The following is a 14,644-nucleotide window of genomic DNA, read 5'->3' as shown; positions in this document are numbered from 1 at the left end:
TGGAAGAGGACTGCCCAACACTTGTGTAATGGTACTCAACATCATTTTCTTCAAGGAACTCTTTAAGGGGGGGTAGGGTCTAAACGATGAAAAAAACAATCATTTTCGCAATTTTTTTTCCAGAATTATCGTTCAACAAAATAAATTCAAATGTTTTGCATGATAAAAAGCATCATTCGAAAAACATTTTGTAATTTTTTCGTGGAAAAATATTGAGAAATAAGTCGATGAAGAGACAATTTCGAGAACGCTTCTTAAAACTCATGATTTGCGGTGTCCACTGTATCTCAGCGCGACTAATCAGAAGTGAACAAATGAACGCAGCATAGTTAGAGAAGAAGTTTTTCTAGACCCCAACGTTTTGATTTGATTTTTTTTTATTTTTTAAAATTTTTGGTAATTGTTCAAAGTGAAAACTACGATTTTTCATAAAAAAATCCGCCATTTTGCAGCTGTTAAACCTTCTCAAAGTAACAAACAACGAAAAAGAAAACGTTGGGATCGCCATTGTTAGTCTTGAAAACTTATTGCATAATGTTAGATAATGTTTGTCATTGATGATAAAAATGTCCATAAGTACAATGCATCGGTTTTGTACGTGTTGCTGTTAATTTATATTGTTGTTTATATGGTCTTCTTTAATGCTTAGCTGTTTGGCATAACCTGCAAAGGTTAATAAATTTGGTAATTTTTGATATTATAGTCGGGAAAAAATATTTTCGGGATAAGTGGGTTTTAGTTTCGGTAATGCCTGTATGGTTCGCGTTGAGTTGTCTTTGGATTATTTGGTCTTGTTCAAGTTCGTGAATTATGTCATCTAGCAATTGTTGCGTCCAGAATATTTTAAATGTCTTCGCTCTGGAGAAATAGTTATTGTTTTACTAACTTAATTTTAGAATTTAGTTTTCTAATGCGTATTCTAAGTCGTGATGGTGATGAGCACGATTTGTTCGCGTCCTTCGCCTCTTTTTCGAATATGACGATTCGTCAGCAAGAAAATGGTTGCGGTAATACGAATCGCTTGGTCTTAGTAGTATGATCCTTTGGATTGCCAAATTTGAATTCTTCTTGGTTCAGACGACTTGGTTGTCTTAGATATTTTTAGTTGAAATAATTGAACTTTTTAGAAATGTACGGTGATAGCCAGATATGTTATTGAATATCAGGACAAGACAAGCTCCAAATTTACCTTGGAACTATTTAGATAATAGTAGTATAAAGTTTCATTGTGAAACAAACCGAGAATCACTAAACTAGAGCGATAGTTATTCGCAAGAATCGGTTCATTTTCAAATTCAAATAAGCTAATCTTTGTCCTACTTTATAATTATCATAGCACCCCAGCTTAGGAATAATAGGTCTTCAATTAAATTTTCTCCATATTTATCTCTCAGTATCCGGCTATTTGAAGATTGTGAATGAGTGACATTTTTTCACATTTTTAATGCATTATTTCCATATTTTTTGTGTATATCACCCTGTAATTCCAGAACCGGAAGTTGGATCTAAATGAAATTGTGGAACTTTGTATGGAATCATGAGACCTTTAATTTGAATCTAAGTTTGTGAAAATCGGTTCTGCCATATCCGAGGAAAGTGTGTGACATTATTTTCACAACTTTGGTGCATATCACCCTGTAGTTCCGGAACCGGAAGTCGGATCCAAATGAAATTCAGGAACTTTGAATGGGGCCATGAGAACACACACACACAGCAACACACACACGCTCTCGCACACACACATATACACACACATGAGGCACAGGACGAACCCGGAACAGAGAGAGAGCCAACACGCTCACTAAATGGCAAAAGCAGTGGGACAACGCGGAGAAGGGAAGGTGGACGCATCGATTAATTCCTAACCTATCGGTTTGGACAACTCGAGTGCACGGTGAGGTAAACTGGACATGGCTGTTTTAAGCAATACTTGCACAGATTTGGCCACGCAAGGTCGCCGTTGTGTGTTGAGTGCCAGGACACAGAAGAAACGCCGGAGCACGTAATATTCAGTTGCCCACGGTTCATTCAACCGCGTAGCGAAATGACTGCCATCGTTGGCACCGATGTCAGCGTGGAGAACATCGTTCAAAGGATGTGCAGTGAGGAAGGAAAATGGAACGCGGTGAACCGGACAGTTGTTCAGATTATGTCCACACTGCAGAGGAGTTGGCGAGAAGAGCAGCGTCAAATGACCTAGGTCCAAAGACGAAAAATGCCGGACTGTTTTCGGCACCCTAAGAAGACGGACGAAGCGTGTGGAATGCTGCTCGGTTTCGGGAGAGGTTTCTTCGCCGGGAAACTCTCCGTCCGGTAGGCTAGTCCCACCTATGGGGGCTAGTTGAGTAGGCGCGTCGTAAACCGGTTTTGGAACGTCGGCTTCGAGAGAACTTCCAGCGTCGGGGAACTCTCTGTCGCGGTAGGCTAGATCCTTCGGTGGGGACTAGTCGAGTAGCCACCACAACACCGACTTGTGTCGACGAGGCGCCAGCGAACCAGAAGCTATGCTCCAACTGGAATCGCCGGACCGACCTCGGGACTCTCTCGTGTGTCCCGTGTGGTGCAACATGGGATTCGGTGTCGGTAGAGCCTCTTTCGCCGGGGAACTCTTCGTCGGTGTAGTCTAGATCTTTCATCGGGGATTAGACATCTACTCGTCTAATCCCCGATGAAAGATCTAGACTACACCGACGAAGAGTTCCGGCGTAGCACCGTTAAGATAGTCGGGGCACCAGTGAACCGGAAGCCATCCTCCAACCGGCATCATTGGATCGACCCAGGCATCCTTACGGCAAGATGTCCAAGGTGTTTTAGTGGGTAAGGTTCAGCCAGTCCCACTCGCTGGTTCACAATAGCGGTATCTTGACAACTACCGAGCGCGTGAGCTGGGAAAGTACATAAGGTATTTCACCTTGTAAAAAAAAAACACACACACACAAACAAACACGAACAAACAGACGTAAAGTTGTCTCAACTTCAAGCACAGTGTCTTTAGTGATGAAGTCCCGAAAGTAAAGAAGTTTACGGGCATATTGGTCGTTTTCAGCTAGTAGGCATCTAGGGGTCTGGTTCTAATGAACCGTTTGCGTTTGCTTAACTTTACATTCGCTTCACGGTTTATGTTGAACTAATGATTGGCGGGGCAGTTCAGCATGAACTGTTGATCACTGATGAGTCGAAGACAAAGCGTAAAATAAAAAAAAACAGTCATGTGTGCTTAGTATAAACCGGTTCTTTGCAACAGCTAAAAAACCTTTTTAATGCAAAAATTGTAAATAAATGGAGAAAAAATATTTCAATAAACATTGTTTTTTTTTACTGAGGGATGAGATCTGAATCGAATACTACAGCTATTTTTCTTTTGCAGGTTCACATCTTGTCTATCTGGATTTGTGCGAGTATCATCAGTTCTAGGAAACAACATTAAAGCGTATAGTCCAAATTTCGTAGATTACATGTGCGATTTACATGATACGTTATTAGGAAGAAAAAAATCAAAATTCTTGGAATGGGATGTGTTCGGAATGATGACTTCTCTGATATTTGCAACCCGTTGTGTGTTGTTTAGTATAAGTAAAGAGGATACTATACCAAAAGGCAGTAGTTTAGAACATAGCATTTTAATTGCAATGTTTCTTGTAAACGCAGTGAGAATTATCCTTACACATGAAGTTAAATTTCCAATTGTTATGGATATTGATGGTGTTTTAACTGAAGGTGACATGAAACATAATGAATATCTAATCGATATATTCAAAAAATACAATATATACCATGATGATGAACGATCGTTGGAAAATTTGATACTCCCACATTTGCAAGATACAGTAAGAGAACAGAGTCGGACTTTTCTAAGATGTGCTAGTTTACTGTTCCATGCAATAACGGATATAGAGCTCCCGAAGGACGATGGATACGATTCTCTAACTGCATATTTGGGTCTTAATTCTGACATAAGCTCATATTTCAGTAATGATACCTATTACCAATTCATATCGTCTATCATTGACGCCAACCATCAAGAAATACAAACTGTAAAACAAAATATCAGAAGAAAACAATCAAGGGATATCGTTCCAATCATACAGGCATTGCCACCTATTAGACAACTTATAGAGTTACCCGATGATTACAGTGATTTAATAAACAGTGTTTCTTTTTTTTCGTGCCCAAATAATGTACGCGATGAGTCTCGAAATCCAACAATGTGTTTGGTGTGTGGAGAGGTATTATGTTCTCAGTCATTTTGCTGCCAGAAAGACCTGGATAAAAACTCAGTTGGGTCTTGTACATACCACGTGCATACATGTGGAGCAGGTATTGGTATATTTTTAAGAATACGGGATTCAGAAGTATTGCTACTCGGTATGAATAAAGGCTGTTTTATCCCTGCTCCATACTTGGATGAATATGGCGAGACAGACCAAGGTTTACGTAGAGGTAATCCTCTCAGATTGTGCAAGGAACGATATAGAAAACTTCACATAATCTGGCTTAGTCATGGAATACACGAGGAAATTGCTCGTAGAACTGAAACTCAGCAGACCTTGTTTGCTACACAGTGGCAAAACCTTTGAGAATATCTTTGCATATTGAATACGTAACACCAAACATATGCACAGAGCCGTAGTAATGAAAATGCACCAGTAGTCATAATTCAATTCATTAGTTTATTTGAAAAAAAAAATTGGATATGTTTTCTGTGATTGTTTTGTTTATATTTAACTGAAAATAAACTGTTGATAGAATGTAGAATTTCACTATATGAGAGTAATAAATGACTTACATCTAGTTCGTACGCTAGATTTCAAGCGAATGCACAATTGTTTTTTTTTTGCAATCCGAAGCCATTGAATTATACAATCTACAGTACTCAAAACTAACAAAGAATATTAGTAACTTGAGTATACCACCAAATCCTTAAAAACTGACTAGAAAAAAACATTAATAATAAAAAAACAATTCGGTTATCCCTACATTCCAGATATCAAAATGTAGTTTTTCCATTTAGAATTATCCTTTTCGTTTTCGGACAAACCGAAAATTAGATGTTACCTTAGTATCCTCTCTTCTTAAATTGGGTTTTCTGAGTTTTTCGGAATTGGTAATAGTTTGGGATCCTTTCGGATTACGCATAAGCGGATAGAACGGTGTAGTCTCTTTGGTGGTCGTTTTATTACTACTTTAGATATGTACAAATTAACAGCCAATTGGCTTCACTGTTGTGTGGTATTGGTAGCACATAGCGATCGGTTGATCGGTTACTATCAGAGCTGCAAATTGTCAGTCATGTCAAATGACCTTGACAGACTGACTAAAATCATCGTCAACTGTAACGGTACGGTCAAAGTCTCTGTCAAATGAGATACTCGATAGTTCAATGACCAAATAGAAGTATACACAGTCAAAGACAGGTGACGCATCTCTCTCTCATTTTCCTAGTCCCTGTTGCAGTAAAAAAATTCCATGAGAGTTCTAACATAAATAATAAAACATAAATTGATAAAGTTCATTGTTCTTTGCAAAAAGTCATCGGATTTCTGAGTTTATTGGTGTACAGGAATTTAATTCAATGTTTATGCTGCTTGATTAATATTTAGTTACATCGTAATCAAACAGTGACAGGAGAAATGAAGATAATATCAATCGCATCGGCAATCAATGAGCGTCCTGGTGAGTATAATATCAAGAGCATTTAAGTTATGACAGGTCGGCCATCAGACACTCAATATATGATGATTGGTAGAGCCTGGTTGGCAGCAGTCCAGTGACAGTGACATGACATGTGTCACGAGGCAGAATACGTACAAATTTTCTGAATATTATTAGGAATTATCATTAGGACCAAATTGTGTCTGTTGATTGTAAATAAATAAATAAATAAATAAATAAATAAACTTTCCAATCTTCGTCGTGCAAAGTTGGTCGTTGATAATGACATTTAGCAGCTCTGGTTACTATATACGATGGTAAGGTTAGGTTTCTTTTTTCTGCGTTGTACTCGGAATGGTCCATCATATGGCTGGCTTAAAGGTTGTTTGATTTGTCTATAAAATCAATGGAAACAACTAATTACTCCAGGGAGCCCGTAGGGTCTAACATTTTTAAAAATCATATTTTTTCTTTTATAATTGATTCTAACGAAACATTTCAAGAATGTTTTGTCAAATTTTGAAGTCAATCGAAGTAGAAATCTTGGGTCTGTGGGCCGAGCTCTTGCTTCTTCGTAGAATGAGATAGCCATTGATAAAGGTCCACAACTTCCAGAGTTTCGTTCGAATAGGCTTGAAAATTTCACAGAAAATTCTTCAAATATTTTACTATAAGAAAATATAAAGAAAATAATAAATGATTTTTCAAAAGTGTTAGACCCTACCCGCCCCTTAAGAAAGAATATAGATTTACTGGGAGCTGACTTCCGATCAGAGCCAGGAAGCTTGCTAGTGTTATACCCAGTTTCACTCAGCTTGACGAGATCGGAACATGTCTGTGTATGTATGTATGTGTGTATGTGTACTTTTATACATTAAATTTTCTCGGAGATGGCTGAACCGATTTCAGCTATCTTAGGCTCGTTTGAAAGCTGCTATTGGGTCATTGATCAAGTCCAAGGGCAAATGGCGGACACTTCCGGTTCCGGAGTGACTTATGCTCTGTTTTTTCGATCTGCTCAATTTTCTCGGAATAGGCTGAACCGATTTTATCTATCTAAGGCTCGTTTGAAAGCTACTATTTTTATTTATTTATTTCGTCAAGCAAATGTAGACTACATATAAATTGTTTACAATGTTCACTTACATACTACGCATTATTTCTACGACAAAGCTGAGATTTGATTTGATTTTTTGACATAGTAAGGTCAAGATGTTCGCAGTATTGATTGTAATGGCGCATTATTCGATTGACTGGACTGTATTTTGCATAATTTGTTCTAGCTTGTTTTTCTAAAAATAATTCCCTGGAACGTAGCTGACGGCTAGGTGTATAAAAATTTAATTGCGATAATAATGGAGCTGATTGAATGCGTTGAGAAATAATGTCGCTGATAAAATAAAGCATTGTAAAGTCGCGGCGTTCTTTAAGTGTTTGTATATTGATGAGCATGCAGCGTGCTTCATATGATGGTAGAGGAAATGCTGTCCAGTTTAATTTACGAAGTGCATATAAAAGAAATTGTTTTTGAATAGATTCGATGCGTTCTTCGTGAATAATATTATATGGATTCCATACTAGGCTGCAATATTCCAAAATAGGTGTGACATATGTACTGTATAATAATTTTATTGTGTATGGATCCTGAAAGTTATGACTGAAACGTTTAATAAAGCCCAGCATGCTATTTGCTTTATTGATTATGGTATTGTAGTGTTCCACAAAAGTGAGCTTGGAGTCTAATATTACGCCTAAATCTCTTACAATTTTACATTTTTCTACAAGTTGATTTCCTAGATGTATGTTTGTAGATATAGTTTCATTTTTCCTACTGAAAGTTATTGAGTTACATTTTTTTACATTGAGTTGGAGTATACTTTTGCAGCACCAAATGTGGAATAGATTGATTTCGTTCTGGAATATTACAGCGTCGTTGATATTTTTAATTTCCATGAAGAGTTTCATGTCGTCTGCATATATAAGCACTTTCAGATTTTTGAGTATGAAGGAAATGTCGTTTATATGTAAAATAAAAAGGAGAGGCCCTAAGTGAGAACCCTGAGGTACGCCAGAATACATTAATTGGTTCAGACAGAATGTTTTGGAAGCGGACTACCTGTACACGATTCGTTAAGTATGATTTGAGCCATTCAAGAAGAGTATGGTTTATGCCATATTTTTGTGGTTTGTATAGAAGTAAAGGTATGTCAACACGGTCGAAGGCTTTGCTAAAGTAAGTGTAAAGAGTTTCTACGTAGTTGCCGGCGTCCATTGCATTCAGTGTGAATGTCATAAATTCTAAGAGATTTGTTGTAGTTGAGCGGCCTTTAAAAAAACCATGTTGTTTGTTTGTTATTACATTTTTAAATCGATGAAAAAGTTTTTCGTTTACAATTTTTTCAAATGATTTGGGAATGCATGAGATAATGGCTATTCCACGGTAGTTCCGAATGTTAGATTTTGCACCAGATTTAAATATTGGTGCAAGAAAGGAAGATTTCCATGTTTTAGGAAAAGTACATTTATTAAGTGATAAGTTAAAAAGTAGTTGTAGGGGTAGTGTAAGTTCTTCAGCAAGATTTTTTAAAAATATTGGTGGTATACTGTCAGGTCCAGGCCCTTTTGAGGCGTCTAAGTTTTTCAGTGCTGTCGAAATGTCATGTTCTGATAGATAGTTTACAGAGATGGAGTTGGAAAATGCAGGTATGAAAGAGAAGTATTCACGGTCACGGTCAGTTTCTGAATAAGATGTATATACCACAGACTAACAGACAGGACACTCAAATTAGATTCTTCAATCATTTTAACGGTCATTTCGAATATTCCTTTATTTGGGACAGTACTCACATGTGTCATGATGGCGCCACGTTACCCTATCAAAAACATCCTGTCTGTCATCTAGACTTTGTTTATTTTTTTCATTTACCAACAGAGTTGCCATTCATACAGAATTACCTGTAATGTATTGATTTGTATACGTCCATGCGAATTTCACGCAGGATACAGATTTAATACATATTGCCAAAACTATATACATAATTGTGCCTACTTCTCATCCTCCAACGCAATACAAAATCGAACCCGTTTTGTTACAATATTTACTTACTTCTGGTCTGCCGCCACTTAATTTCGGGTGAAAACTACCAACACAATAAAAATAGTCTAGATGAACAACGTTGAGTCAAATAAATGGTTACATTCCTACATCGCGAAAAAGTTAAATATATTATCAACGTTATCCAATAATTTATTGTGAAGATTCATTTTCAAATATTTTGATGAAATCAGGCATCCCTGCAAGCAGCTGATCGGTGTTGACAAACGAGGGGAAACCAACTAGCAAAAAAACTTGTACATAAAACAAGGGGTGTACAGATAGTAAATAGTTCGCGCAGTACAATATAGGTGGAGCTAGTGCATCACGAAAAATTATTTTTTATAAGAATTTACTCATACTGTCATGTCTGTTAGTCTGTGTATATACTTCTTGGAAAAAATTTGCAAAGTGATTGCATGATTGATTTCTGTACTATTTTTCCCTACATGTTCGTCGAGGTGCATTTGAGATGGAAAATTGTTGCTTTTTAGTTTAGTTTGTGTGTAGTTAAAAAAATTCTTAGGGCAAGTCTTTATTTCGTTTTCAATTTTGCGGTTGTATTCTTTGTGTGCTGTGTTAATGGCTATTTTGAGCTGATTGCATAGATTTAAGTAATTTTGAAGATGAGCGTCACTTTTTTCTTGTTTGTAAGTTTTCATGGGCAAAGTTTCGGCTAATATTTTGTTTATAATGTGATAGAATTTGTTTACTTCGACATCGACATTTCCTTCTGTACTCAGTATGTTCCGCCAATTTATTATACTTAGTCTACACTTGACTTCTTCAAAGTCAATTTTATTGTATTCCGGCACTTCCTCATATTCCAAGTCGTAGGGAAGGGATGCATTGTGTGTAAATAATGAATATTCAATTGCGGTGTGAAATGCTCCATAATGGCAGGTTTGATGCATTCACACAAAAGTCTTCTGTGCAATTTGTGAAAAGAAGGTCTAAATAAGCATTTTGTTGATTTTTTACGGAGTTTACTTGATGCAGGCCAAAATTAGAAATTTTGTCGAAAAAGTAATGCAATGTTACGTTTTCTCCTACGACTGGAAGTAAGATTGATTCATTTTCAATGTCAGAAATGAAGTCCGCATTACGTTGATTGAAGTCGCCAAAAATATGAAGCTTTACTTTAGGTTCCATATTCGAAATAATTGTGTCTAAAGATTGAAAGAATAATTCAAAAGAGAATTTGTTCGCATTTTCGGGTGGGAAGTAGACAGAGCAGTAAATATGTTCTTCTCCCAATATTGAGACTTTGACCCATACATGCTCAAATTCTTTATATTTAGGAGTAATAATTTCTTCAGAAGTAAAGCAAGAGTTAATGGCTATGAGGACTCCACCTCCAGATTTTTTGTGACAGAAAGATAAATTTCGGTCGTGCCGGAATACGTTAAAATTATTTCCAAAAACTTCTTCGCTTCTAACACTTTCATCCCAGCTGCTTTCAGTTGCAAAGATTACGTCGAAAGAGGAGGTTATTAAATTTTGATGAATTTCTTTCATTTTGGCCGGGCTTTTCATGCGGTTGAAATTTTGGCAATAGACCAAAATTTCAGTCACATTTTGTCTATGAAGCGAAGAAGTTTTTGAGAATTCTGGAATACTTACATTACTAATTCCTGTTTCTATTCCTTCGTCAGAGGGCGTCGTTATTTCCGAAAATTCGGCCTTGTAAAATTGTGTTCGGCTTCCCGGATTAGTTGGAGTCGGCGGATGTGTTCACTTGTCAAAAATTTCCCATAAGAGTCCAGGTCGGCCTGCGCTTCCTTAGGTTTCATTCCATATTCCTGATGCACTTCGATGAAGATTCGTAGAAGGTGGTCAGGTGTTGTTGGAAGGCCTTCTGATGCTAATAGCATTTTTATACTAGTTGGTGTCATACCCTCGATGCATACTGTAGATTGTTGATTTTTCATGTATGACAAATACAGACGGACGACGTGCATTATTTTCGGGTCACGAAGTCTTGCTTTCAAGAAGCGTTCGTCGCCATTTGCAGATTGTGAAGTAAGACGTACAATGGGAGGACGCATTGGATCAATTTCGAATTGGCTGTATGTATTCATGTCCTGTGATATTGCAGACGTATTTATGTTCTGTGATATTGCAGATGTGGGTGGTGCAGCTTAGATGTCATTACTTCCTAAGACCGGAGTAGTGTTGTTTTGAATACTTCTTGTTCCTTTGTAAGGGTTGATTGTTTTACCTTTTTGAAAATTTAGGAATTTTGAGGCAATATCTGCACCTGGATTCCCGGAAAATTGAACCCGTGCAGCTGCTAGTAAGTCTTTGTCCAAGGGTAAGGTATATTGTAATGACATATTATTGTTATTGTTGTGACAGGTATTGTTACTATTAGTGTTCAAGTTGCTGTTGCAGTGCACATTATTGTCGTTGTTGTTGTTGTTCTTGTTGTTGTTGTTGTAGTTGTGTTTGTCGTGTTTGCTGTTGTTGGTGTAGTTGTTGTTTTTACTGCGTATACTGTAATTTGTATTATTTTGTTGTTTCCGCTTCCGATGTTTTCGTCTGAGGTTTGCTTTTTCTGCTTGTTTTTTTTTGCAGCCGTCGAGTGCGCTGTTTCTTGTCATACTCACTCCAGTCTCGTTCCCAGATTTTTTTACTTCCAATGAAGCGCCAGCCACTGTCGCATGTGTGACTTTCCTTCTCTTTGAGTTCTTCAGCTAGAGACTTAGGTTTGGTATTTTGGTCTTTGGTTCCGATACTGGAGATTGAAGTCGATATTGCTTTGACTTCAACTCTCAATTCTTCCAGAATAGTGTTAGGTATTATTGCAGGGACTTCAGATTTGGTAGGTCTTAGGATTTTTTCTTCGAGGCGAAGAAGCCGTTCGCTCATTTCCTTGATGTGCTGGTCATTTACTTTACTAAAATCGCTAACGTTTTTTATGGCACTGTGTAACGAGGCCTCGAATGACTGCATGCGCTGACCTACTTTACCGCAAATGTTGTGGTCGTTTCTGCTGATACTGGACAATGACTGCTTCACGTCGATGAGCAAGCGCTCGACACTGTCGAATATTTCCAGGTAATGGGTTTTCATGTCTGCAGTGGTCCGGTGATACGTTTCCGTTTGATTTTTTGTGTGCTTTAGAAGTTGCTCCTGTAGATGAAGTAGTTTTAGAGTTTCAGCTCCTGTCCTTATTAAATGTTGACAGTCGGCACACACTGGTACCATAAATGCCAGAATAAAATTTTCTTGATGCCGCTGCACGCCGATGCAGGCTGAATGGTACGATTTTTCACAGAACTCGCATTTCCAAAGGAAGCGATCGTCAATATTAACACACGATTTTACACCGCACTTCATTATTCTACATAAAATTTGTCCGAAAGGCTATAAAAAAAGTCCGCGCGCGACGTAGACTACGCGTCAAAAAAAATAAATAAATATAAATTACTTGCGGAGCGCTCCAAAAGCGGACCGCGCCCGATGACTGTTCGAGGCGAAAAAAAAGGCTCGTTTGAAAGCTACTATTGGACAGAGATGCCCATCTCCTCTGTGTGACGAAAATCAAGCAAAATTTCTCCCCTCGCACTGACAACTTAAACGAGAGCTTTTTTCTTTCACATATATACATTGTATAAAGTGTATAAAGTGTGCGTGCATCATTAGTGCGCTTGTTTATTTCCTTTTATCTCCTCCAATGAATCGCACCAAAGTGCTAGAGCAGAGCTAGTAAATTCTCTGAGGTGGATACTTTCACAAAGGTGTACACGCTGGAAACGCAAAAAAAAACAATTTGTCGTTCGAATTTTCAACATCATCATAAGTGCGTTTGTTTATTTCCTTTTACCACCTCCACTGAATCGCACCCAAGTGCTAGCGCAGAGCTAATAAATTCTCTGAGGTGGATGCAGATACTTTCACCGAGGTATGCACGCCGGTGAGCACTCTGGTGTATGGTTTGCGTATAAGTAACGTAGGGCACGCAAAATCAACAAAATAAAATAATTTATCGTTGAATTTTCGGTTTTTCTTGCAAATTTTTCATAACAAGGCCAGATTAACTCTCTATTAATTGAAGTTCACAGAAGTGTTCGCTCACCATCACGCGCCAGTGATCACTTGGGTGTATTTAGGCGAGAGCAAGTGAGAGAGATTCGTGAGAAGAGAATGTGATTCTCTCCCACCAGCTTCTTTCCACACAATCACGCATTCAAATTCTTTGTATTGGGCACTGAGAAGAAGTGCGCTTTCCTCTTTGTATAGAGCACACCAAATGTATCCGCAGTGTACAATTGAAACTTACGCCCTGGTGTATCACTCTAGTGAAATGCCATCTCTGCTATTGGGTCATTGATCAAGTTCGATTGGCAAATGACGGACGCTTCCGGTTCCGGAAATGTAATCACAAAAGCGACTTATGCACTGTTTTTCTTTCTATCCGATCAATTTTCTCGAAGATGGCTGAACCGATTTCCTCTATCTTAGGCTCGTTTGAAAGCTACTATTAGGTCATCGATCTAATTCGATGGGCCGGCACCTACGGTTCCTGCTATATAACCAAAAAATTGACGCAATCGACAAACTGCACTCACGTTAAAGCGCAGTTCTGTGATCCCGAATCAAAATGGAAATTATTGGATCTTCCTGACTATGTGTCAAAAATGTTCACAGGGACGGATAAGCCGATTTTAATAAATTTGTTGATTAAAATAGAAGGTATTAGGGTCTCACATATTGCAATTGAATTGAAACTGTCTTGTAGTGTAAAGATGCCAGAAATGGAAAAAAATATTCAAAACTGATCTCAAAATTATTCCAATTTCTTGGCTATGTTAGTTGATGCACATACCTACCAACTTCGACTATATCGGACGTCGATTTCTGGTTTTTAAAGTACCGGAATCAACGATAAAAAAATTCAATTGAAAATCACATCGATTTATCATATAAACCTTAATGAGAAAGGTATCATTACACCACTAGGTGGATGAAAATAGGTTTTTTATTTTAGTTATGTGCAAAGTCTAAAGCGTCGCGTTATTTTTTTGGATTTCTGACAATCAGAGCCGGGATAATGACAGCAGTGAAGCACCTCTATTTTTATATTTGTTTCTGTTAATCTATGTACCTCTGAAAATACTCCGTGATGGCTTTAAAAATTTTAGAAAATATTTTTTAAATGTATTTCAAACAGATATGGAACATAATTGTTTTCATGTGTTTTTTTTCAATAAAAAAATCCTCAAAAGCATTTGAAAACGACCGTCACACTAGAGTACTCCCCTCCATACATTTAAGAAGGGAACACGAAGCCCGGTCAATTGAATTTGAATTGAAACTGTCTTGTTGGCCGGGCATGGTACAAATAGGTATATATTGAGTGTTGTTATGATAAGTGTTAAACCAATTCCATGAATTTATATCAGTTCCAATATTCGGGTTCGAAAATCAGATCTAATATTTAGTTTCAGAATCCAAATCTAAAATTCATATCCTGAATTTTGAAGTTGAAAGAAATATAAATTAATAAACTAAATTCAATTTCAAAGTCTAGTCAAAAACCATTTCCAGATTGCAGAATTAGGATTCAGTTTCGGAGTCTTAGTTTTAATTACTGAATCTGAAACCTGGAACTAAATTATAAACCTGAAGTTAAGTCCTGCTGCAGAGAGAAGGCACGAAAAAGGCAAGCAAGCGTGAGAAGTTTCCCTCATTGTTTCCAAAAAAATGAGAAATCCTAATTTTCGTAGTTATTTAGGGTTATGGCATGGCATGACATGGAGAAAGAATTATGCTGTTGCGGTTAGTATAACTCAAGATATCGATTAAGTTCTGCCCATTCTTCCACAGGATTAATTATTAAAAGGTGCCCCATAGTACAGTGAGTCGTATTCACATAAAAAATTCTTCGTAATA

General features: G+C 37.5%; 1 protein-coding gene across 1 annotated transcript in view; it reads left to right on the top strand.

Annotated features, from left to right (window-relative positions):
• Positions 1–4,816, top strand: part of LOC131426682 (E3 ubiquitin-protein ligase UBR1-like) — a 77,896-nt gene extending 73,080 nt beyond the window's left edge. Inside the window, exon 9 of the mRNA XM_058589580.1 lies at positions 3,368–4,816. Coding sequence (XP_058445563.1) covers positions 3,368–4,577 — 1,210 coding nt within the window. The 3' untranslated portion in view covers positions 4,578–4,816. The remainder of the gene's footprint in view (positions 1–3,367) is intronic.
• Positions 4,817–14,644: the final 9,828 nt, after the last annotated feature.

The sequence above is a fragment of the Malaya genurostris genome, chromosome 1, assembly GCF_030247185.1.
Source record: "Malaya genurostris strain Urasoe2022 chromosome 1, Malgen_1.1, whole genome shotgun sequence".
In the NCBI taxonomy this organism is placed as follows: Eukaryota; Metazoa; Arthropoda; class Insecta; order Diptera; family Culicidae; genus Malaya; species Malaya genurostris.
This window is presented reverse-complemented; position numbering and strand designations above follow the sequence as displayed.